General features: G+C 34.4%; 2 protein-coding genes across 3 annotated transcripts in view; one reads left to right on the plus strand and one right to left on the minus strand.

Moving 5' to 3' along the window:
• Tmem184c (transmembrane protein 184C) lies at positions 1-23,553 on the plus strand. Its single transcript, XM_047566165.1, has 10 exons — positions 1-682; positions 6,986-7,116; positions 7,214-7,250; positions 8,654-8,859; positions 16,989-17,063; positions 18,298-18,391; positions 20,153-20,265; positions 21,831-21,930; positions 22,378-22,549; positions 22,794-23,553. Exons 1-10 carry the CDS (start codon positions 464-466, stop codon positions 23,060-23,062), a joined length of 1,416 nt encoding a protein of 471 aa, XP_047422121.1. The 5' UTR covers positions 1-463; the 3' UTR covers positions 23,063-23,553.
• The window catches only part of Prmt9 (protein arginine methyltransferase 9), a 45,612-nt gene continuing 39,818 nt past the window's right edge, over positions 21,461-27,254 (minus strand). For both annotated transcript variants that reach the window (XM_047566164.1, XM_047566163.1), the window contains one exon: positions 21,461-27,251. In XM_047566164.1, the coding sequence (XP_047422120.1) occupies positions 27,036-27,251 (216 nt within the window). In that variant the 3' untranslated portion in view covers positions 21,461-27,035. The remainder of the gene's footprint in view (positions 27,252-27,254) is intronic.

Genomic DNA, 27,254 nt, shown 5'->3' on the forward strand with positions numbered 1-27,254 from the left:
GCCCAAAGTCCTGCTTTGGCCTTGGGTTCCGCCGGGGGGGGGCATGTCCCGTGAAAGTGAGTGAGGAAATCCTGGGCCCCTGTCTACCAACCGAGTGGGGCGAAGAGACGCTTGGGAGCGCAGGAGGGACGAAGCTCGATCCCCAAAGGAAAGAACGAACCGGCAGAACCGGAGTGTGCAGGGGCCCTAGAGAGCAGTCCTGGTCGGCGCCGCTCTGCTCCAGGCCATGGTGCAGGCGGAGCTCTGGGCGATCCCCAGGTGAGGGCAGCGGCTCCGCCCGGGGTTTCCACCGCGGCAGAACCGGGTAGATGAGGGGTGGGGAAGAAAGGATGCTGCCCGCACTGCTCCGTGGTAGCACCCTCAGCGGCCGCAATTGCATCGGGAGCAGCAGAAAGCACAACGCCGGCCGAGGAGGCGGCTCGAGCTGTTGGTAAAGTCGCCTAAGCAGCTCGTTTTCCGTAGTATGCGAGTTGACAAAACAACCACAGAACAGGGCTCGGTATTACAATCTCCTTTGAGCTTTTTTTCCTCGCTGCGCGGATCTGATTTATGCGAAAACATGCCTTGCACGTGTACCTGGAGGAACTGGAGACAGTGGATTCGACCTTTAGCTGTGGTCATCTATCTGGTGTCCATAGTCGTTGCGGTTCCCCTATGCGTGTGGGAATTACAGAAACTGGAGGTAAGAGGGACCTGCACTTTCGGCCTCTACTCTTTAGTCTACCTAAGGTTGGGGAAAAGATACCCTTCCCTTTTCTACCCTAAATACCCAGGTTTGGTATCTGAAAACCATCCCATGTAAATGAGACCAGTGTTTGGACATGAACCAGCCCGGTTTGTTCACTGTTCTTCAAATCATGCTACAGGTGGAAGTGGGGCCGGGTGGAGAAAATAGTTAGGATATGTTAATGTAACTGCTTAGAAGAACACCGTTTTGCAAGAATTCATCATTTCCCTGAAAGCAAGGTAATCTTATTCCTGAAGTCTGATCTGCTGTTCAGGTATTGGACTTAGTCATCAAATAAATTACCTTGAAAACCATGTATTGAATTTTACTAGCTTTTAATTAGCTTCCTGAATTAAAGGATTCTGGTTGGTTTGACTTTGTTGTTTGTTTTTACTTTTGAAATTAGCTTCTAACCAAAGCAAAGGTTTTGCAAAAAGTCTCTTGAATATTTTTTGATGTCATATTCTTATTGTGACATCAGTAAAGTACTACAAACTGAAAAACCCCCAGGTAAATACTTAGCTAAGATATGTGCTTTATTTTAAAATATATAGTGAACTTTAAATTCTGATTTAATAAAAATCAGAAAGTACTTTTACTAAGAAACACTTATTTTACAGAATCTATGGCTATTTTAGGCCCTCTTTTATTTTGGAAACTTTTTAAATGTTAAACAATGTATTTTATACATTTGTGTTCTGTGTGTTCACTATTATTTTTTTGTTGACTTTCCGAATATATTCTGCTACAATAAGTATTTCTCACTTGTTAGTTGTTTAGGTTATTTGAACTTGTTTGACAAAATGCATGTATAAACATCTTAATACAAATAGTTTTTTTACTTTAAATAAGTGTTTCCTTGGAGTATGGTATAGGAACCATTTTTAAAGTTAATGAAAGATATAATATCACCCCAGTTTAAGATTTCTTTAGTTGTGAGTTTCAACTTTAGTTTTTAAGTACCGCTAACAGTTAAGAAAAATTGTGACCCCAGAGAATACCCTGAGCCAAATTCTGAACATTTTCCCTAGACTTTTCTGAATACACTATTCAGAATGTCAGCTAAAATGTGTCACTGTAAGTGTGTCCTTTCAGTCACTTGTAGCTCCACAGCAAAAATCGATATTCCTAACTATGGCTATCAAGACCCATGATCTGATACTACTCCCTCCCTTGAACTTTCTCTGCTCATGTTCTGGGCTTCCACTGCACTAGCTTTGTTCAACTTGCTGGGCATGCTCCCTCCTTAGATCCTTTGCTCTCCTTCATAGAATGCCATTTGCCCGGAAGTTCTTACTCCTTTACGTCTTTCAGGTCTTTACCAAATGTCATCTGGCTGCCCTATTTAAAATTGCAAGGTTCTTCTCAACTCTTCATATTTCCTTCCCTGCTTTATTTTTCTTCATGAAATTTGCCATCTACCACAATATATATTAAACTTAGTTTTGTCTTCCTTCTCCTGCACAAATGACTGACACTTGAATTAAATGATTGAGTCTCAGTGATGAATCAAGTTTTTTGTGTACTATATGGTAAGAAATATAAAAACACGGACCTGCCTTCTTTGAACTTAGTGGTGAAGACAAATGCAGCCACCAAAAAAACAAAAACAAAAACAAAATAAATAATATGGAAAAAACTAAAAAAAGGTCTGAGAAGTAAATAAGAATGGCAGGGTTAATGCACTACTTCCAAAGCTCGATCTGTCAGCTGTAGAAAATGAAGTGACATGAAGCTGGAAAGCTCTTGTGGTAGTTGAGAGTTAGTGGGTACCTGGGATGTAATGATTTATGACCCAAATCAGAATAACAGAAGTGAATGAAGAAAGCTGAATTTTAAGTATCCTTGGAAGTGAACAAACAGGACCTGGATTAGAGAGAAGAGATTGAGAGAAAGGGAGGAACCAAAGATGAGTCTGAAGTTTTTGGCCTGAACAGCTGACTAAGTGGTGGTACCAGTTACTGAGATGGAAAAAAGTTTAAGGATGGGTTTGAGAGAAATTGAGTTTTGTTATGGATGATTAGTTAAATGAGAGACATTCAAATGATCATGTCATGTATGCAGTTGGATATACCTATAATCCCAGGTTTTCAGGAGGCTGAGGCAGAATCGCAAGTTCAAGGCCAGCTCTGGAAACTTAGCAAGACCCTGTCTAAAAATAAAGAATTAAAAATAAAAAGAACTGGGGATATAGCTCAGTGGTAGAGTGCCCTGGGTTTAATCCCCAGTGTTGTGCAAAATGATTTTTTTAAAGGAAGAAAACACGTAGATCAAGTGGCTTAAACAACAGCAGGATTGATGACTGGGTGAAGGCCCTCCACGAGGGTTGCAGATAGTTGCTGTCTTGCTCTTTCCTCACATGGTACAGAAAAAGCTCTCTGGTGTCTCTTCATATTATAGGGCTACTAGCCCTATCAGATTGGGGTTCTACCCTTATCACCTCATTTAACCTAAATTATCTCCTAAAGGCCCCTTTTCCAAATAAATGTTGTCATTTGCATTAGGAGTTAGGGCTTTAACATACAAATTTTAGAGGGAACACAGTTTAGTCAAATAGAGTTATCAGAATGTAGATGGTATTCAAAACCATGGACAAAATTATAAAGAAATGGCAAAGGACCTAGCACCACCAAGCATGGTGGCACACATCTGTAATCCCAGTGACTGGGGAGGCTGAGGCAGGAGGATCACAAGTTTGAGGCCAGCCTCAGCAACTTAGCGAGGCCCTGTCTGAAAATTAAAGGGCTGGGGATGTGGTAAAGCACCTTTGGATTCAGTCCCCAGTACCAAAAAAGAAAAAGGACCTAGCATCAATTTTAGAGGTCATATAGAAAGAATAGGAGATAAAGCAGCAACCATTGGGAAAGTGAATGCCAAGAGACTGCTCCAAGAAAGACAAAGTGAACAGTGTCCAATGCTGCTGCAAGATCCATCACTCTTCTTGTTGGTGATCTTAGTAAAGGTTTCAGTGGAGTTTTAAGGGCTCAAACCAGAGTAGAGTTATTTGAGGAAAGAGTATGAGTTGAAAAAGTGGATTCAGGAGAGAAAAATGAGCTATGTGTTTTTTTGTTTTGCTTTTGCTTTGAGAATTTCAACTCTCAAGGAACCTGAGAAATGAATGGTATAATACTTGGAGAGGAGTGTGTGATTAAAAAAAGGTTTTCTGTTCCCTTAAGGTTAGAGATGCTAACTAGACCATGTCCCCAAGATTTAACTCTAGCTATAATTTTATGCAGTTCTCTTAAAAGCCCTGAAATAAGTATCCGTATTTTATAGATGTAAAAATTGAGAAATAAGTGACTGAATTGGCATTGTGCTAAGGGCTTTATATATAGTATTCTTCTGTTCATCATTTCTCACTAAATGAATTTATGTATATAAAATTCTTAATACTATGCTCAACAAATAGTAGGTGCTCAGTAAACCCTAGTTACCACTATGATTTTTTAAAATATCAGTATCATTATTGCATTGAAACAACATTTTTACTTGTGCAATAACAGCTTAGATGGAAGTAGGCTCTCAAATTGAGCAGCTAAAGCAACATTACATGTATCTGTTTGAGCACTAGATATACTTTGACTTATGTTTAAAGACATGAAAAATACATGTCTTTAAACACTAGAATCGCAAAGCTCAGGCTGTGAGAAGTCAGTGGGAGCTGAGACTGTAAAAAACAGGAGGTCCATCCCATGCCCATGGTAAGGCACACGCTCATTTATTGGAATGGCGGGAGGACCATCTGCACAATTTAAACCGTTTCCTGCACTCTTTTGGTCTAGTATGTGTCATCGAAGTCAAATAAATTAGATGCATGCACGATGACACAGTGCTCTGTAGACCTTTTTACTTGCCTCTTTCGTCCTTATGCTCTAGGAAGCTACAGTTTTTCGGTTCTGCTCTCTTCCCTTCAGAAGGATTGGGCCCAGAAAGCACTTGCTTCTATTTGGCTTTATTCTGTTTTGAAGGATTTGATTAAGGGAGAATTCACTTACTCCTGGAGACTTACCTTTAATGTTTTTTTTTTTTCTTTCTTCTTTCCTCAAATTGCCTTAGGAAAACAAATCTACTCTACTTCTCTCCTTCTCCTTATTTTGTGAGCCAAAACAAAACAAAAAACAACTCATGACTGCAAAGTTTAAGGATATTGTTAATGGTATTTTCATATCATTGTGTCTCAAATTTGAATAAATTATTTAGATAAATATAAATTTAAAATAAATGTAGTGATTATATTTCTACAGATACTAATATTGACTTACTCTTTGGTAATGTTGCTTAAATATGTACACATATAAAATAGGTTAAATTATTTATGCACGACTCAAAAATCAAACCAACTGTAAACTAATAATTGAGATTAATGCCATTAATGTGGACAAATGTTTTTCTGAAGCTAAATTATCACTTGCACAGTCAAAACGATACTGTGATGTAGAATTTTTAAAATTTGGCATGACCATACTATAATGAGTCATTTCTCTAATCATTTGTTTTATGATTGTTTGAAAAAGAACTTTCTTCTTACAGCACACCATGAGGATGCGTGGCCTTCTTTAGCCACAAGCGCTTTCTTCTCTTTTAACTTTTTGGCACTAAGACAGTCATAAAAATAAACAAAACCACTTGGCGATACTGTTTTAAAGATTACCTTGTAATAAAGAAGCTCTGGAATATGCTTGTTATTATTTTCTTAGATCATCATTAAAGTGATTGCTTGATTTTTTAAAAAATGAATACTCAATTTTAAATGAAATCGAGGAAAGCAAAAAACCCTAGAAAACGAGTACTCAGACATTGCTTTTGAAGTCTTCATCTCTACGCATCTTTCAATTCTCTACACATTATAATGTAGAAATGCATTGTTATAAAAATATACTTGTTCTCCATATTTTTGTTTTCTACCACTTTAATCTTTGACTCCTAGTGGGGGAAAAGAATCCTGTTTCAAACAGTGAAACTGGAAGCTGTGTACTTCAGTTCTATTTTAACTGTTAACTACACAAACCCCTCAACTACCAAAAATAACTGTACATCTTTTCCCTGAAGATTAAAAAAAAAAAAAAAGATTCACTCTCTTTGAAACCAAATAACAAGTTAGTATAAAATTCTTGCCCTAGTGCTGCCCAAATAGAAATGGGGTTCAAATAAGGGTGTTTTCATCAGCAAGTGGATTTTACTTCAGCTCTACAATGAGATGGCTCCAAGTATAATGTTAGAAATGAGCTTTCAGAAGATAGCATATTGATCAGATATTTACCTTAAAAAAGAAGTTAAAGATTTTTAAAATGATAATATCCTGAATAGACATTGTTGTATGTAAGAGGAGTGATAGATATATTAACACAATTTGTTTGGACAGTAATAATGGCAGTAATCAATTGAGAGGGTTCATAGGGATAATGTATTAAAGAATTTAGCAAAATATCTGATAACAATAAATGTGCATTGCAATTTTCATACATACAAGACTTTACTAAAATGTTTAACAAAAATTTGAAGAAGGGCTGGGGATATAGCTCAGTTGGTAGAGTGCTTGCCTTGCAAGCACAAGGCCCTGGGTTCAATCCCCAGCACCGCAAAAAAAAAAAAAAAAAAAAAAATTGAAGAAAGTATTGGTATATTTTTACCTATGCATGCATGAAAGGAAAGAAATAAGCCATAAAAATATTTTTAGATTTGACTTTGCATATAATAATTAGATATAAAACTTTGCATATAATAATTAGATATTGACACAATAATTAGATATAAAAGGCAAATAACAAGCATGGGGTGGAGAATGGCATGATGTTGATACTTTTAATGTATGAAAAGCTGCTATAAAAGGCTACATGGGGAAAATGCTCAACCCCAGTAGGGGCTGGCCACTCCCTCCAAACTATGGGAATAGGCTGTTTATTTTAAAGGTGGAATAAAAGTATCTACTAAGCCAGGCATGGAAGCACACGCCTGTAATCCTAGCAGCTCAGGAGGATGGCGAATTCAAGGCCAGCCTTAGCAAAAGCAAAGCACTAAGCAACTCAGTGAGACCCTGTCTCTAAATAAAATACAAAATAGGGCTGGGGGTGTGGCTCAGGAATTACATGCCCCTGAGTTCAATCCCTGGTACTCCCCCACAAATAATAATATCCACTGATCATTTAGCAAATACTGAGCCTCATTAGTAATAAAATGAAAATTTAAGAAATAAAAGTATTTTATTCTCTTTAGTTTTCATATCAGAATCTGTAGTAATGTGTTCTTTTGTTTCTTAAGGTTGGAATACACACCAAGGCTTGGTTTATTGCCGGAATCTTTTTGCTGTTGACTATACCTATATCGCTGTGGGTGATACTGCAACACCTAGTGCATTATACACAACCTGAACTACAAAAACCAATAATAAGGTCAATCCTAATATATTTTGATTCTACTTGTGTTGTGTTGACTTATTTCATAATATAACATAAAATGTTTTTAATTTATGTTTTGCTTTCCAAATAGGATTCTTTGGATGGTACCCATATACAGTTTAGATAGTGTAAGTATATTTCATTTTATTTCATTAAGAACTCTTTTGGTGATGGTAACTATGCTTATTACAGAATGCTTCAGGTTATGAAAGTACATTATTGACAAGGAGGAGTTAGAGTAATAAGAAAAGTGAAAAATTTCTTGGTTTTAATGACAAGATAAAAAGTGAAAATGTGGCTCTTTTAAATTTTTAAAAATTATTTTCTTAATCTTTAAAATTTTTCAGATTATTACCCTTAGTCCTTTAAAGAATGTAATACTTTAAATTTTAGTCATTTCTCAGTTTCTACAAGGGATTGGTTCCAGAAACCCACACACACAGATTCCAAAATGCACTGATGCTCAAGTCCCTTGTATAAAATAGATAGTATTAACATAATACTTTTGCAATCCTCCCATATACTTTATTCATCTCTAGATTATGTATAATACATAATACAATTTAAAGGCAATGTAAGTAGTTATTACACTGTATAGTTTAAGGAATAATGATCCCAAAAGTCTGTGCTTATTTAATGAAGATGCAGGTATTTTTTGTGTTAGTGGGGTTTTTTGTTGTTGTTGTTTTGTTTTGCTAGGGTGGGAGGCATATTGGAGATTCAACCTGGGGCACTTTGCCACTGAGCAACATCCCTATCCTTTTTTTAAAAATTTTGAGACAACATCTCAAAATAATTATTTTCTTTTCTAGGTAAATATCTGATCAATATTTTATGCTCTAAATAAGGACTTGCTAAGTTGCTGAGGCTGGCTACCAACTTGCATTCCTCCTACATCAGCCTCCCAAGTCCTGAGATTATTGGCATGTGTCACTGTGCCTAGCTGTTTCAGATATTTTTGAGCTATTTTTGAGATATTTTGGTTGAACCTGCACATGCTGATTCTGCAGATACTGTACACTATTAGGCTTTTTTATTTATTATCTTTTATTTGGACCAAAATATAGATACACTTTCCCCAGTGGTAGAGAGGACTACTGCTCTAATTTGATTAGATATATATATTTTTTTAAAAAAAGTCTTGAGCAGCATTTTCTGTGATCATGTTAAGAAAAATTTCAGATTACATTTGATAACTCACGTAATTTTGTTTCCCTCTTGATGTTCATTATTTACTACAAACACTTATCTTTTTATGTATCTATATCTAAGTTGCTTAATACTTTTAAAAATGTGTTTCACAGGACTGGGGATGTGACTTAGTTGTAGAGTATGCACAATGCCCCACATTCAAGTCCCATCACACAAAAATAATAATTCATTTCAGATTGTCTGGTAACCATCATAATGATAAATTTTAGAGAATGTAATTTAAGTATGTGAAATCTCAAGTTTCAAAACTAGCTTATTGAAGTGGTAATTCATTTTTTTCCAAGCTGCAACTGTTTTTAATATCTGTGCTTTTTCATAGTGGATAGCTTTAAAATATCCCAGCATTGCAATATATGTGGATACCTGCAGAGAATGCTATGAAGCTTATGTCATTTACAACTTTATGGGATTCCTTACTAATTATCTAACTAACCGATATCCAAATCTGGTATTAATCCTTGAAGCCAAAGATCAGCAGAAACATTTTCCACCTTTATGTTGCTGTCCACCATGGCCTATGGGAGAGTAAGTATGTTCAACTTTTAATTCTTTACTATTTTGGTTTTTTTAAGCAGTGTTTAAGTACCAGTCAGCTCTCCTATGAACAAAGGAAAATAAATTAATAAGACAGAGTCTGTGCCCTGATATAGTTCAGTCAAGTTTGAAGATTAACAAAACACGTAATCTACATATTAGGTTTGTTTTACACTCTTCACCCAAATAGAAAAGCTCAACAGTGTATTACAGGAGGAAACCTTAGAAATCATTGAATCAACATTCTTTTATAATTGGGAACCAAGCTCTGCTGATCTTAATGCAGGATCACACAGCTAATTAAAAGATGTGGTGACTAGATAGTCTAGATGGGAAAACAATGTATGATATGAAATAGAGGCAACAAATAGCAGTGTTTATTCTAGTGACATGGTAGTTTGCCTTGTTCCTGTAGGATATAAAGGAAGAATAAAGCCTGTATCATTTATGGCTTGCATTTTGAAAAATAAATTGAGGTTAAGATTACATTTATTAGTCAGGTGTAGTGGCGCATGTCTATAATCCCAACAGTTTGGGAGACTGAGGCAGGAGGATCCAGAGTTCAAAGCCAATCAGTAATTTAGCATAGTCCTAAGCAACTTTGCAAGACCCTGGGTCTCTAAATAAAATAAAGGACTGAGGATGTAGCTCAGTTGGTAAGCCCCCCGGGTTCAATCTCTGTACCAAAAAAAAATATATATATATAGAAAAAAGATTTCATTTATTACATAAAAGAACGACCAGGTATTTTTTTTGCAAGTCAACATTTGAAAGCAGCATTTTGGAAAGATTAATCTTGCAGCACTATTAAAGGTACATTGGAGAGAAAGAGATGGGGAAATGAATTAGGTTACAACAGTTAATTTGTGATATAAGCTGAAAAAGAGGGGTGAAATTGGAAAAGAAAAGAAAGACAGTAAGACAATGCGACTGAATAACCAGTATGATTTGACACTGGTAGATGGGAAGCAAGGGAGATTGCACAAGCTGCCAAGGTTAATGAAATGATCCGGGGTATGGTGATCAGTATAGACATAAACACAGGGATGGCCACCTTGCCTCCCATGTAGTAGAGAACCATTTGTACAATATTCTGACAAATTTTCTTTCTTCTTAATTTGGAATGAAAGGGAACTATCTGGCATTTTGAAATAATTAATGTTCATTTGATAAATATATGTTGAGCACCTTATATGCCTTAACATATAGATACAGCATAGTGCACAAAACAGACATAGACCCCAGGAATTTAGCAGTTCGATTAAGATGGTTAGAAATTAAATGAAGATACAAACATTTAGTTGCCTATTTCAGGAAATGCAGTAAAAGAAAATTAACCAGAGACCATGAGAGACAGTACTAAGAAAAAGGTTGGGGGTCAAGGGAGAGATACTGTGCTCAGCTCTGAATGCAAGAACAAAAGGAGATTTTTTTTTCCCTAAAAAACAGATTGAGGAGGTCACTGGACACAAAATTACTAAGAGGACTCATGAAAAATATGGAGATTCTTGCTAAACTGACCTAATGGGATTCTTCCTGAAAGCAGACCAAGGGCTTAGATTTCAAGAGTAGAGGATGAGAAACTTAATTCAGATATCAGAGTGATCAAATGTCAAGGGGGTGGGGAAATGACTTAATGGAATTCTTTACTTAGACTGACTTAAAGCAAGCCAAGGACAGTGCCAAGGATAAGATCTAGTCAAAAAGAAGGTTCAAAGGAATTTGTCTCTACTGTGGTCAGTGTAAGTTTATCAAGTGAGAGAAGCCATTATAGGATGGTATGCAAAGAAATACTGTGTATTTCATTTTCAAAAATTAAGTGGTTTGTAGAGACTGAATTGAAAGCGGGCAAGGGTATAAGCTGGGAGAGATAAGAGATTACACTTATCCCATCTATTTGATGATATCATATGGCCGCTTAGCTATCAGGACTCTTCTATTAATAGAGCACCTGAAAACAAATAAAAACAAAATAAAGAAACTGAGATGAAGCTATAGCTGCCTCTTCAAACTGGCTTATAATTGGGAGGTGTCTAAATTCACCCCAAAGCTTTTATAAATGATACTACTGATCAAAATTCTTATACTGCATTCCTGTGCACTTCATTTGTTCCTAACTATAAGAGTACATTTATTCTTATTAAATCTCTTTGTGTTGACTTCATTTTTACCTGAAATTTTTTATTTTGACACTTGCTGGTTGAATAATATAACTAATGATCAGCTGTTCAGTCACAATATAACTCAAGTTTCATTGCCTTTGAAAAGAAAATGTTTTTACCAAAATCAAACCATGGGAGGTTGGTTATGGATTTAGTAGTAATAAAATTTTTCATTCTGTTGTATATGAATACAGTTTAGATTACTCATCTCCCTCTAATAGATAAATGGTATTAATATATCTGATAATCAGGGGATTGTTGTTTGATATTAAACATTCAGTATAATGTTTTAGTTTTAAGATTCAAATGCCATGGAAAGTTTGCAGTGAGTAGATCATAACAGTCTGCTTTTTATACTCTGATTTCTGTAACAAAGAGTGCCATCAGTTTTCTTTTAATGCATGTTCAATTTTATATAGGTGGTTCCTGGAGAGTGGGGAAACAGTGACTCAGTGCATTTACAATTCTGTAACTGGGACAGATATTTTCATGAAATAATACTAACCCATATTACTATTCCTCCCTCTCTCTTGTTTTTAAAATTGGGTTATAGTCTACTAAGTTGAATTTGACACAGTTTGAAAAATATTGCTCTAGGTTTGTACCTTGGCATGTATATATTAGGTCTTTTAGATTTTGTTCAGCTTTGATAGTTAGTGGCAAATTATTTTCTGAAGTGTTTTGAGTTGGATATGAGGTGTCCCCCAAAGCTGATGTGTGAGACAATGCAGGAATGTTCAGAGATGAATGATTAGATTATGAGAACTGTGATCTGGTCAGTGAATTAATCCATTTGATGGATTAATATTTTGAAAGAACTACTATACTGGGGGTAATTATAGGCAGGTAGGATATAGCTGGAGGAATTAGGTCACTGAGGGCTTGCCTTTGGGGTTTTATATTCTATCCCTGGGACCTCAGTCTCCCCCATCCCCAGCTTCTCTCTACTTCCTGGCTATGAGTTTTCCTTCATCATGCCCTTCCGCCATGATGTTCTGCCTCACCTCAGGCCCAGAGCAATAGCAATGGAGTTAGTTGACCATGGACTGAACCTCTGAAACCAGGAGCCCAAAATAAACTTTTTGTCCTCTAAGTTGTCCTTGTCAGGTATTTTGGTTATAGTGATGAAAATCTAACTAACACATGAAGTGTGCTAAAATGACTGTCCTTCTAACATTATAGAACAGTTTTGATTAATGGCATCCATACCTACTTTTGGCCTATCATTATGTTTGCCTATCACAAGCATGTACAATGCTATACCACTGTAGTCTTAATCTGGATTTTCCTGATAGTAAACTGGTTGAGCATCTTTCCATAGCTTTGTTATTCACTTGTATTTCCCATTCTGAGGAATGCTTGCATTCTCATTTTTTTAATGGGTGTCTGTATTGTAGAGTTAAAGGGGTCTTTAAACATTTTTACTATGCCTTTCTTGATATGTTATTGTCTTTTGAATTTTAATGTATTTGAATTTATCAGTGTTATTTTATATTTAGTATTGTCAGGGTCTTATTCTAAAAATCCATCCCTGTCTCAGGATTAAGCAAGTGTTCTTCTTTCAAGCACTTCAATTTTTGCTATTAAGACTTAACAGTTAATCTACCTTTGATTTTGTGTTTTGTTGTTGTTTTTTGTTCATTTGTTTGTATGTATATATGTTTGGAGGTAGGAATGCAATTTCATCTTGTTCTGTTGGAAAACTGCCCCATTGTTATCTTGCCTTCCTCATTCCATAAGTATGGGTCATGTTTTCCTTGATTTGTTAGTTAACTTTCTATCCCTGAGCTAATTCCACACATTAGTTGTTAAACTTCATCAGTAAACCTTAAAACCCAAGCTCTATTGCCCTGGTTATTCTTGCATCTGTGCTCTTAGATATTTATTTTAGAATCAGCTCATCAAATTCCCTGAAAGTGCCTGTTTGGTTTTCTTCTTTAGAATTAAAGTCATTTCTGTAACTTTTTTTTTGCGGTACTGGGGATCGAACTCAGGGCCCTGTGCTTGCGAGGCAAGCACTCTACCAGCTGAGCTATCTCCCCAGCCCTAAAGTCATTTCTAATACATTGACATCTATATGATTTTGGAGTCTTCTTATTCATGAATATAATGTGCTTATAATCTTTCTAAAGTATAATGCTCTCAAAATGATCTTGCACATCTTTTGTTGACTTTTAAATACATTTTATTACTGTTATAAAGGACATCTTTTTTAAAAAACTAGTTTAACTGCTACCTGTGTATAGTGTAGAAAGGCAATTGATTTTTGCATATTTATCTTATGTTCAAAAATCTTTTTAAATTTTCTTAGTCTGTAGATCTTTTTAAATTCTCTGGAAGACAGTCATCTGCTTATGCTGTATCTGTCTCCTTTCAGTTCTATAAGTCATAAGCCTGCTTCAGCAAAAGCAAGGTGCTAGGCAACTCAGTGAGACCCTGTCTCTAACTAAAATAGGACTGGTAGAGTGCCCCTGAGATCACTCCCTAGTACCCGAAAAAACAAACAAAAAACTTGTTTGCATTTCACAAATTGGTTATGATATATCATCTTTTTATACAAGATTTGGTTTGCAGATATTTTTTTAGAAATTTTGTATTTTACTGATGAATAAAATTATTTTTCTGTTCTTGTATACTTTTCATATCCAGGTTATACTGGATGAATAGAAATTATTGACTTTATATATCATAAGAAGAGACTGTATACTATGTCTTCAAAGTTTGGACCTGAATTTTTCTTTGTGAGAAGTCACTTGTAGAACTTAATTAAGGCTTCCTGTTGTTTCTGGAATCGTTTTTCAGAAAATTGTAGTTTTGGAGAATTAGGCAAAACAGAAAGTTTTTCAATATCAGGATGTACATTAGCTTGTATCTTCTTAATTTCTTGGATTTGTCATTGTGACCCTCCATTTCTAATAGGAAATATATATATATATATATATATATATATATATATATATATATCTATATATATATATATCTTTTTTTTTTTTTTTCCTTACTCAGTCTTGCCAGTAGATTGTCTATATTTTACTACTCTTTTCAAGACTGACTTTTGGTTTTGTTCATTCTCACAGTAGTATGCTTGTTTCAGTTTCATTGATATCTGCTTTATTTGTTTTCTGCCATTTCCTTTCATTTATTATGTTCTTTTCCTAACATGTTAGAGTCTTAGCTTATTAATTCGCACCCTTTAATACTGCAAATGACTGCAATTTTCCCTGCAAATATTATATTTTCTAAATCCCATGGCTTTATTATTTAATATTTTCATTTATTCCAGCTTCAAGTTTTCAAATTTTCATTGAGATTTCTTCCCCCTTTTTTCTTATTTTTTTGAGTTATTTTGGAGTTTTTAACTTTTTTTTTTTTTTTTGCAGTACTGGGGATTGAACCCAAGGCCTTGTGCTTGTGAGGCAAGCACTCTACCAACTGAGCTATGGAGTTTTTAACTTTCTAAACATGAGCATTTTGTTTTGGTTTCTTCTTTTATTTATTTGCACTGCAGTTGGAAAATATACTTTGAGACAGTCTTTGGAATTCACTGAGATTTGTTTTATGGTTTCTAGTTCATGATCAGTTTTTATAAAAGTTAAATCTGTGCTTGAAGATGATATATATGCGTTAGGGGGTTGCTGTGTTACATTTACATGTTTGTGGAGTCATTTTGTTTTTCAGTGTTTCTAGGTCTGTTGATTTTTGGTACTTTATCAGGTACTAAAGTGATGCTTACATTATGCCACTGATAATGGATTTTTTAATATCTTCTTATACTTCTGTCAAGTTTTTTTTACTTTCTATATTTTGGTGACATTTTAGTAGGTGCATGCATGTTTGAGATTACTTTTCCCTATGTATTTAACTTCTAACTTTATGCCTTTTTCTATTCTAAATAGTCTTTCTGGTTCAGTTTTTTTTTTGTTGTTGTTGTTTTTTAATTGTTTGTTTGTTTGTTTGTTTGGATCTTAAAGTCATTTTGTCTGTTATTAGGTTTTCCAGCTTTCCATTGTTTAATATTTTCTGGATATACCTTATACATTCTACCTATCTTTCTGTTTTTGTTTTCCATTTTTCTCACTTTTATTTCTTTCCCTTTTCCATTTATTATATTCTTTTTTAAATAAACTTTTTATTTTTAATAATTTTAGACTTAAGGAAAAGTTGCAAAGACAAGACAGAGATTTCACATATGTCCTTTACCCAGATTCCCCCAATAATATTATATATTCATGACTCATTTATTGTATTAGAGTTCTTCAAAGAGATAGAACCTATAGGATATATAGCACAGTAATCCCTCAGTATCTGTGAAGGATTGGTTCCAACACCCTTAGCCATACCAAAATCTGTGATGCTCAAGTCTCTTATATACAATGGCATAATATTTGCATATATCCTGGAAGCTACTGGTTAGGTCCTGGCATCCAAAGACCAGAGATCCTGTATGGATAGGAGAAGCAACTTCAGGGGAGAGATAAACACTGGTACAATACTCTGTACAGAATCTGTTCAGATTGCCCAAGTTTTTCCACTAATATTTATTTGCTGTTATAAAATATAAAAGCAAATAACCTTGAAAATCAAAAACTTTTTCAAAACTCATTAAGTGGCAAAACTATAATCTTTGTCTATTTATAATTTTAGTCTGATGATTATACCAACATGAAATGTTTGTTTTCATGGCAGTTGTAACTGTGTTTCATTACTAGTGCTACTCTAGATCCCACTAGTAGTGAATTAAAGCCTTGTTATTTTTCATATTGTTTTTGTTTTTTGTTTTGTTTTGTTTCAGGGCTGTTTTAGAAATTACATTTTCTATTTCTAGTCTTCCTACCATGACTCAAAAGTCTCAATTTTACCATGGTACTTAAAATCTAACTTTAGTGCTAGGGCTGTAGCTCAGTGGTAGAGTGCTTGCCTAGCACATGTGAGGTACTGGGTTTGATCCTCAGCACCACATAAAAATAAATAAGTAAAATAAAAGCATTTACAACCACAAAAAAAAAAAAAAAATCTAACTGAATTAGGCATCATTTTTTGGGTAATATTTTAAAGTTCTTTGGATTTAACTACCTCTTTAACAACTGTTTTACACAGGATATTTGGTTTTATCCTTTCAGTATGTGCAGGCAGTAACACTTAACTCCTTGTAATGACATTAAAAAAAAAAAAAAAAACTTGCTGAAAAGAAACCAAGTCCTAAGTATTCCCTAAGGATAAATAATACTTTCTAAATATGCATTCACATACACAGATGTGCTCATGCATGCACCCATAATTCATTAGTTTTTCTCCTAGAAAAGCAGGGACTGTTAGTCAGCTGTCATTGTGTCAAAATTCCTGAGAAAATCAACTTAATAAGAGAAAGGGTTTATTTTGGCTCATGGTTTCAGAGGTTTCAGTTCATGGTTACTTGGCCCTGTTCCCTTGGTCCTGGGAAAGCAGCACAGTACATCATGACAGGAGCACAAGGTAGAGGCCTATTCACCCAATGGCAATGAGAAAACAGGAAAAGGAAGAGCCTGGGGTTCCAACATCCTTTTCAAGGATACATCACCAATGACCTAACTTCCTTCCACCATCTCCCATTAGTGCCATGGTCTGGAGACCAACCTTGAACACATGAGCCTTTGGGGAACTTTCAGATCCAAACTGTAGTAGGGATCCACTCTGTTCCTTTTGTTCTGATCCATTATTCTGGAACTTGAGACTGTACATAAAAGGGGATCTTTCAGAGGACAATCTTTGTCTAATAATTTCAGAAATCATTAATAATTTCAGAGGTCATTTGTTGGCTGCCATCCATGTTCTTCCACTGCCATTTAGGATGACTAAAGTGGAGGAATTAAAAATAGATATGTTGTCATTTATCAAAGTGGTTTTAATTTGTAGGCTTTGAGGATATTTTGATGGTATGTAAGTGAGTAGTTGAAATACTGAATTTATCTTCTTTTTCAGAGTATTGCTATTTAGGTGCAAACTGGGTGTACTGCAGTACACAGTCGTCAGGCCCTTCACCACCATCGTTGCTTTGTGAGTATAGATTTCACATTTACAAACGTGCTTTCTTTAATCCTTGTATTTTGATGTGGAAACAACTAAATAGAAAAACAAAAAGTAATAATTTACTTTTTAAAAAAAATTTAACCTTTATTTTTTATTTATTAGTTTTTATGTGGTGCAGAGGATCAAAACCCAGTGTATCACCCATACTAAGCAAGCACTACCACTGAGCTACAACCCCAGCCCTTAGTTTACATTTTAATGATATAAATCTAGTCTGCTTTAAAAAGCACAAATTAGAAAAACGCTACTCTATTAAATAATGTGACCATTTATAGGCAATCACCACAGGATTTACATCTTCTAGAGCATACTATAAAACTCTTTGAAAAACATGCTTCCTTTTCAAAGTTAGTGTTCACACAACTTTACAGAAACTATTGCATCAAGCTAAACCATGCTACTTTAGGACTTGCTTCCTACCTAGTTAATTTATAGTATTTTGGGAGCACCGTCTTCCAAAAGTAAATCATATTTTTCTTTAGAACATTTTTAAGGTTAGGAACTTGAGGTAAAAATGAGGTTTTATTTGCTGCCTGGCAAAACTATCCCATAAATATTCAAGAATGTACAAATAATTTAAAGCAAGTAGATTGTATGTTTTATCTCCTAGTCCTTACATTCTGCATAATCACAAAGGAAAGATGGAAAAACAGGTGAAAGAAAAAGTCAATTCTTTATCCTGCCTTTGAGCTAGGAATTATTTAGCCAATGAACACTAATTTATTTATTTATAAAGGTCAGCTTTAATTCTCTACAGTTTAGAAACTGAGTGAACATGTAACTTAATACTCATGGTTAAAATTTACTGGAGGTGTTCTGGGTCTTAAAATATTTATCTCCAAGATAATTAGGGGGAAAATTGAACTACAGTTCAACATTATATGTTTAACAATTGTTTTTCAAAATTGGGCAGCACTTTTTAAAAAAAAAAAAAAAAGTTAATGAGTACTCTTTCTAGTTCAGTGTATGGGTCTTATTTTGTATTTCCTTCAAGTTGGTGGAATTAATCATATGGTAACATCTCTAGAAAAATGTTTTTCTTTTCATTTTTTCAGCCAACTCTCTGACCAAAGTCAAGTATTTATTTATAGGATAATTCAAATAAGCTGAATTCTGGATTTAAGAATTTCTGTCATTGTACCTTATGATACATGTCGATGTAATTAATCATAAAGTTGTCTCATTTTTACCATTGTATTAGGATCTGTGAGCTGCTTGGTATATATGATGAAGGAAACTTCAGCTTCTCAAATGCTTGGACTTATTTGGTTATAATAAATAATATGTCACAATTGGTAAGTAAATACTCATTTTCTTCTAAATTAGTCTATATATAACTAAATTTTTTATGCACAATTTATTTTTGCAATAAAGCTTAATTGCTTCCTTTTAATCATGAAAGTTAATTTATACAAAAATAACTTGAAAAAAATTTCATACCTTTATACAAAGATAAATTATCTTTGCTAATTATTTGGTGATTGTTCATTTATCTCTGATTCTCATTGCATGGCTATGTGGTTATGTCATAAACAAAAGCACAAAACTCTACTAAGTAAATAAAGTGCACAAACACATATACTAGGCTTATTCAGTGAGAGAAAATGTCTGATGGTTATAGTACAGTAGAAGGTTTAATTTAAAACAGGGCAATAAAATTCGCTGACATCATGTATTTGGAATTAAAGCAAATTAAGACTCCCAAGTTTTAAAAAATGGACGATATTTCAGAAATACTGTTAAGACATATCTATCTTGTCCTGTGAGCTTAAAATGTGCATTTTATTTGAAATCTTTTGTTAATGTTATCAGCAAAATAATTTAGATGCAGTGGATGCACATATGGTATTAGAACTGTAGAATAAAAACTAAATGTCTGTGTATCTAAAGCTTTCCCCCATGTTCTTCTTTGTGACCAGTAATTGGAAATCTTTTTCTGGGACTCTATTCTAAAGAAATGGTCAGAAGTATTTTGGCTTTGAGTATGAAAGCCTGTTAGAGCAAATGGCTGCAAACAATCCAAAGCCCGGTGATAGAAACAGATTAAATGTATTGTGGTCTTCCCATTGCACAAAGTATTAGGCAGTTAGGAAAAATAATCCTTATTAAACAGAAAATTTGGTAGTAAAGTGAAAGATATGCTAGGCAGTACAATTTTATATTTAGTTTATGAAAAGTGTTTACAAACCAGCTTATAGCTAGGGGTGTAGCTCAGTGATAGAGCACTTGCCTCGTACTTGCTAGACCCTGCCCTGGGTTTGATCCCCAACACTGGATATTAAAAAAATTTAAAATTATATGTACAAATAAATGGTTGGATGATAGGAGTCTGAGTAATTTTTATCCTTCCTTTACTACTTTCATGTTCTAAAATATTTTAAATCAGCATTTTATAATTTCAATGGGAAAAGTAAATTTTTTTAAAGTTCACTGCTATTCACATACTATACTAAGTTATTATATTGAGTTCTAAAATAAACCTTGAGCATTTATTACTTTGAAGAGTAAATTCAACTGGACTAGCATACTACCTGCAAGAAAAATTGTTTCCAATTCTGTATTTTCAGATTTTGGGTTCACAGTTTTATTGAAACTGTATTTATTTAATGTGTGACTTATAAATAAAATGCATACTGTTATGTAAGTCACAGTTGGGGGTGTAGCTCAATGGTAGAGCTCTTGCCTAATGTGTAAGGCCCTGGGTTAAACCCCCAGCATCACAAAAATAAAAAAATTACAAATAGATTTTTTTTTTTAAATTTTGGCTGACCAAGAACCTTTTCTTCCATTCATATTAGGCATTTGTTTATTGTTCTCTGTTAGAGACCCAGTGAGTACTTTAAAACATCAAAGAGATGTTGTAGATCTCTCATGAGAAATTTCATGCAGTGTAGATTCAGCAACATCAATCCTTAAAAGTTTGTTATTAATCTAAAAATTCTAGAAAACTTTGCCTGAAACATTACTCTGTTCCAGGTCTCTGGTTTATGATGTTAATGTTTCCATTACTATAGTTACTCTTACTGAGGAAGCTTAAATACTGATCTTATTTCTAGTTTGCCATGTATTGTCTCCTGCTGTTCTATAAAGTACTAAAGGAAGAACTGAGTCCAATCCAACCTGTTGGCAAATTTCTTTGTGTAAAGCTGGTGGTTTTTGTTTCTTTTTGGTAAGTGTTGCTTTCTCTTAAATGGTCTCATTTTTCTAAAAGGCAATAAAACTGTCAATTAGGGAGGATTTTTAAAATAGTGTTCATGCAAAGGAATTAAAAATGGCTCTACTCACCTTACAAAAATTCATCCCTTAGCCCTTCTAAGAGTTTCAAAAAGAAATAATCATATGGTGATTGTAACATGTATAAGAAAATAATTTGTATTAGCCTAAATATTTCAAATATTAAAGGAATCATTCAAGTAAATTATGGCCCTATCATATAATAGAATAAATACTCCGCAGTTTGGGAAAAAACCTGACATAGAATATTTAGTGATATGAGGAAATGTTCATCAAGAAGTATTCTTCAAAATATGAGGCAAAAACTATACATGATTCGTTTAGTAAAATGGTGGGCAATAGGTCCTAGAAACAAATACACAAAATAGAATTTAACAAAAAAGAAATAATACAAAAAGGGAAAAAGGAAAAAATTAAAATCCCACTGCCAGAAAGATTTCCTTTTTGATGCATATATGTCATATGTAAAACTCCACAGAAATAGTTTAAAACTAAAATCTTGTGGCACTCAGCAGTTTGTTCAGTGTTTTGTAGTTTTTTTGTCAGTAAATACAATTTTCTTGTTGCTTGGATTATTTATTTTTGCTTAGAATTCTATTATGTAGGTAAAACTTAACCTTTTAGTGATACTTAGATTGTCCCTAACATTTTTCACCATTATAAGCAATACTAAAGTGAATATCCTTGTGTAAAGATATCTGAAAGTTTGTCTATCTCATTTGCTGTTGAAATTACCTAGAGCATTATCTCTATATGTGCCTGAAATGCTCAGCATGACTCCCTACTTTAAAGTCAGACCCCTTCTGAGTTTGTCTCTAGCTCTAATACTTCATACAAGACTGGTTTCAAAGTTATTGCTTTAGCCAGGCATTGAGGCGCACACCTGTAATTCCAACAACTTGGGAGGCTGAGGCAGGAGCATCACAAGTTCAAGGCCAGGCTTAACAATTTAGCTTGACTCTCAGCAATGCAGTAAAACCCCATCTCAAAATAAAATATAAAGAAGACTCGAGATGTAGCTTAGTACTAAAGCTCCCCTGGGTTCAATCCCCAGTACCAAAAAAGAAAAAACAATTATTGCTTTCATGAATGACTTGAATAATTCACACATGTGCAAACATTTATGAACATTTGAGTGTCCTTTATTTCATCTTAAGTGCCTATTTTACAAGGTGTTAATCACCATCTATGTATAGAAAGAACTTAAAATCTAATTATTTGTACATACTTTCAAAGCAAAAAAAAATATGTAAACCAAGTACTAAAGTTCTGAGAATACATAATCAAAATTCATCAGATGAAACTGTGTAATTGAAGAGTGAATCCATAAAGGAAATAAGTATATTTAATATAGTTTATTGAGGAATATGCTGTGCAGGCAGGGGGTGGTGGTCCACAAGTTACACTGGGATTTTAGCTTTTTTAAATGGAATATTTTTAAAACAACTGCTCATTTTATGCTTGATATAGATTTGGCGTTTACCTTTTCCTAACATATAGGCAAGCAGTAGTTATTGCTTTGTTGGTAAAAGTTGGCGTTATTTCTGAAAAGCATACGTGGGAATGGCAAACAGTAGAAGCCGTGGCCACAGGACTCCAGGTAAGTAATGCTTGGTCTCTGAACTCAATAGAACTTCACTATTTGTTAAGTGTTTATATATATAATCTCACTAAACATGACAACATGCAGACTATGGGGCCATAACTATTATCTTCACTCAACAGGTGAGGAAACCCTAGAGAAATCAGCTGTAACTACTCATTTGTAACAACCAGAAATAAAACCTGGTTTTTGATCTTCCTAGTTCACATCTTTCTGTAGTTTCCCTCTTAGTCCTTGGGTGATGTATTGAGAACACAGTGTTCTTTGCTGCTAAAGTACTTGATTGAGATAGTGTTGTTTGAAAAGTGGAAAAATGGATATAATATGGGGGAAAAAAACTGTTGACACTTAACGTACTTTTGAAAAGTACTTGGAGAATAATAGCAATTTAGAAAACTAGATTTAAGTACAATGATGCTAATTTTGTTGCTGTTGTTGTTATAGGACTTTATTATCTGTATTGAGATGTTCCTTGCTGCTATTGCTCATCACTACACATTCTCCTATAAACCATATGTCCAAGAAGCAGAAGAGGGCTCATGCTTTGATTCCTTCCTTGCCATGTGGGATGTTTCAGATATCAGAGATGATATTTCTGAACAAGTGAGGCATGTTGGTAAGTACCAGTGACTTAATTCTTCTGAAGAAGTAGATTACTCTATTTCTCCTACCTAGGCCATTTACTAGTTATTTAAGAAATGAAACAAACAAATATTTAAAGCAGTAATAAAGTACAAGCCCTTCAAATTGGGGAGGGGAGGTAAACAGGGGGTAGTGGGGAGCTTCTTTTTATAATGGTAAGCTTTATAATGGCTAAAATACCTTTTGGCTAATGTGAAAACTTTTGTATTACTTCAAAGGACGGACAGTCAGGGGACATCCTAGGAAAAAATTTTTTCCTGAGGATCAAGATCAAAATGAACACACAAGCTTGTTATCTTCATCATCACAAGATGCAATTTCTGTTGCCTCTTCTATGCCACCTTCACCCATGGGTCACTACCAAGGTTTTGGACACACTGTGACTCCACAGACTACACCTACTACAGCTAAGATATGTGAGGAAATACTTAATGATGCTACAGAAGAGAAAAAAAAAGAGCCTTTAGGTAAATCTGTGGACTCCTGAACAGTGTGCAGAAGCAAACTGCTACAACCATGTTATTCTAAGCCTGAGCCTGGTGTCCCTTGGCTCAGGATTTTGTGCTTGGGACAAGCCATGAATGATGGAAAATTTCAACATAAACACAGGTGAAAACCAAGTACAACTACAGGATTTATACACGTGAGTTTTGTATATCACAAATAATCAGTCTAAATTTCCTAGACTTAGACTTGATTTCTCAACACTAGAACATCAATACTCAAATGGTAGAAAATGACTACAGCTAAAATGCTCCTGATGTTACACTGCATTATCAAGAGGATGGACCTAAATGAGGAAAATTTAAAAATCAGTGCTTCCTACTACTGCTGCATGAATACAATGCTCTGGACAGAAAGCATAAATTCAGAAATTAGTGGAACTTAATCATAATCATGTGCCATATAAGCTTACCTAACAATTATTTCTCTACTTCCCAACTGAATGTCTTTCAATAAAGAAGAGTTTATCATTTATTTTCTGCAACTTTTTATGTCTCTCATTCTTTAAAACCTAATGCTTTAACAAAAATTTTTTGATTAGAGGCACAGAGCAAAAAAGTGAAACAAGTTTTTCCTCAGTGCTATTAAAAGTGGCAGCAAATGTAAATCTTGGCTGAATGATCTTGATTATTCATTAAACCATACTTAAAAGACTTGTAGGTGTTATTTGGGAGAAATTTTTTATTTAGTATGCAGTTTCTCTAATTGCTAGTCATGTTTATACTATAAAAAGAAAGTGGCATGGTAGTATCTTGCAAATATCAAAGATGAGTTGTTTCTCAAAACTTTTGCTTCAAACCCTTTGCTTTATATATACACACATGCACACATTCATATGTGTATATTTCATAAAAGTAATTCAGGTACAAAGTCTTCATTCTGTCCACTATTATAAATTAAACATTTCTATTGAAAGAAAGTTGGGTAATGTATTAAAAACCTCAAAGATTCCACAAAACAGGATCAGAATAAATGAGCAAGATACAAAACCCAGCAACATTTTTATACACAAATAATGGCTTAACTGAAAAACAAGAAAACAATTCCATTTATGATAGTATCAAAATACTTAAGAGGTAAATTAACCAGGGATCTGAAAAACTATAATACATTGATGAAAGAAATTGAAGATGTAAACAAATGGAAAGATACCCTATGTAATGTAATTCCTATCAAAATCCAGTAGCCTTCTTAAAAAAAAAAAAAGCCTAAGATTAACATGGAAACACAAAAGACCCCAAATAGAAAAAACAATTCCAAGTAAGAAAAAATTGGAGTCATTACATTTCCTGATTTAAAATTGTATTACAAGCGAGGTGCAGAGGCTCATGACTATAGTCCCAGCTTACTCAGGAGGCTGAGGCAGGAGGATCACCTGAGCCCAGGAGTTCAAGATCAGCCTGGGCAACATTATGAGAACCAATTTAAAAAGAAAAATGCAAAGCTGTAGTAATCAAAACAGTACGGGATGGGCATAAAAACAGACACTCAGACCAGTGGAACAGAACAGAGAGACCATAAATAATTGTTGACAAGAGCACCAAGATGACACAATGGGAAAAGGACAGTCTTCTCAATAAATTGTGCTGAGAAAACTGAATTTACACAAGCAAAGGATGAAACTGGAATCTTTCTTATACCAGACACAAAAATTTTAAATGCGTAGGAAATGTAAATGTAAAACCAGCAAGTATAAAACTCTTGAAAGAACAAAGACAGCTCCATGACTTTTTGAACATCATACCAAAAGTTTAGGCCCCCAAAGCAAAAATAAGTAAATGGAACTGCAAGAGGCCCTTCAATTCACATATTCTCCATCTATAGATTCTTATCAACTCTAGATCTATATTGAACACATACTTGCCATCATTCCCTGAACAAAATGGTATAACTACTACTGTGTACAATATTTATGCTGTGTAAGAACTAAATAATGCTTACACTGTATTAGGTATTATAAATGAACTAGAGATGATTTAAAGTGTAAGGAAGGATGTATACAGGAAATATACAAATACTGCACTATTTGACATAATACTCTGGTTTGTGTGGGTGATCCTGGACCCTATCCCCTACCGAGGGACAACTGTACATCAAGCTAAAAAGCTGCACAGCAAAGGAATAATCAAAATATAATGGCAGCCTACAGAAGGGGAAAGAATATCTGCAAAGAATATATCTAATAGGGGTTAACATCTAAAATGTCAAACAACTCAATGGTAGAAAAATAATCCTATTAAAAATGGGCAAAAGGTCTGAATAGATATAGCTACACAGAAGACATGAAAACAGCCAACAAGTACATGAAAAGGTTCTTCATATCATTAAGGAAATGCAACTCAAAACCACTAAGGTACCAACACTCACCTGTTACCTGTTAGGATGGCTGTTTTCAAAAGGTCAAAAGATAACATGCTGACAAAGTTATGGAGAACAGGGAGTTGTACACTCTTGGGAATGCAGATTGGTACAGCCATTATGGAAAACATATGGAGGTTTCTGAAGAGATTTAAAATGAAACTATGTGACCCAGCAATCCCTCTTCTCAGCATATACCCGAAGGAAATAAAATCACCGCCATAGAGACACCTGCAAATCTATGCTCATCAATCAGCAGTATCACAATAGCCAAGTGATGGAAACAACCTAATTACCTGTGCATGGATGAATAAAGAAACTGGTGGATTTATGTAAGAGTTGTATTCAGCCCTTAAAAAGAATAACACCTTGCCATTTGAAAATTCAAATATACAGAGATACAGAATGAAACAATAGTGGACAAAGGGCAGTGCAAGTGGGCAGCAAATGGGGGAAATGTAAGTCAGAGGACACAGCAGACACACAGAATGCCTAAGTCTAGAGAGCTAATGTTCAATATAGGATAGCAGGTAATAAAATGTGGGAATCATGCTATATGAGATCTAAGCTGCTCTTGCCACAAAAATAAAAACTAGGTAACTGAAATGATGTATGTTAATTTACTTTACTGTAACTCTTTACTATCTTTGTCCTAAAATCTGTTGTGTATCTTAAATACACACAATAAAATTTAACTTAAAAAAAGCTATGAGTATAATAATAGTTTTGTACAAAGAATCATCTTTGTGCCTTTCTTATAAAGCATGACAATAAGTTCCCTATTTCAAAAGTCTAAAAATGGGAAGAATTATTATATTTCTTATTGAGTATCCAAATCAAAACTGAAAAGTACTAATTTAGGATTAAACTAGTACTAGTTTAGGTTTAATCCTTAAACTTTGTTTTGTTATCAGCTTTTTAATTTTTCTTTGCCAAAGTGGGGGAAAATTTATTCCTTAATTCATGTACATTTTAAATACATTTGAGTATTTAAAAGAAGCAAGGGGTTTACAGGTAACCATAACCCTAAGTCTTCAGTGGAAGCCTACTTTTAGATGTTTTCTAAATGTAAGATGCCTAAAAAATTAAAAGTTTGCTTTACTTACAGACACATGACAAAACGGACAAGACTTAAAATCTATTAAATTGCTAGGTACAGTGGAGTAAATATCTATTCCCAGCAATTCAGGGGGCTGTGACAAGATTTTAAGTTCAAAGCCAACCTCAGCAACTTAGAGAGACCCTGTCTCAAAATTTAAAAATAAAAAAGGGATGGGGATACAGTTCAGTGGTAAAGTGCCTTTGGGTTCAACCCCAGTACCACACACACAAAAAGAAATCCATATAAAATCAAGTAAAACTAAAGTACCTAAATTTTAAAAAAACTAATGATGTGTCCTTTTCCTGAAAGCAAGTGTGCAACAAGTTTTAAAATAATGCTATTTTTTATGATCTTTTAAAATGTGCTTTATTAATGTTATATTTTAAAAATTACAAGGAGTTAAATTTTATGTACCCACTTTATGATTACAATCCCACTAATTCAGACAAGAACTTTGTGGTGATACTCTAAACAATTTTCACTACAAAAATTCTCCTCACTGCTTCACTGTGATGCTGACATTGCTTTTATGGTGCTCAACACTAAGAACAAGTTCCTCTCCCATTTCAACCTGGATGGGATTATCTAACACAACTGCAGCCTGTTTCCAGTGGGAGGCTTCACTTGAAGTGTCCAACCTAATCTCTTCATCAAGGTACATATGGTACCAAAATGGAATAGCAGTCACTTGTCCAGATTTACAAATGCGTACCTA

The sequence above is a fragment of the Sciurus carolinensis genome, chromosome 10 (genome assembly GCF_902686445.1).
Source record: "Sciurus carolinensis chromosome 10, mSciCar1.2, whole genome shotgun sequence".
NCBI classification, from domain to species: domain Eukaryota; kingdom Metazoa; phylum Chordata; class Mammalia; order Rodentia; family Sciuridae; genus Sciurus; species Sciurus carolinensis.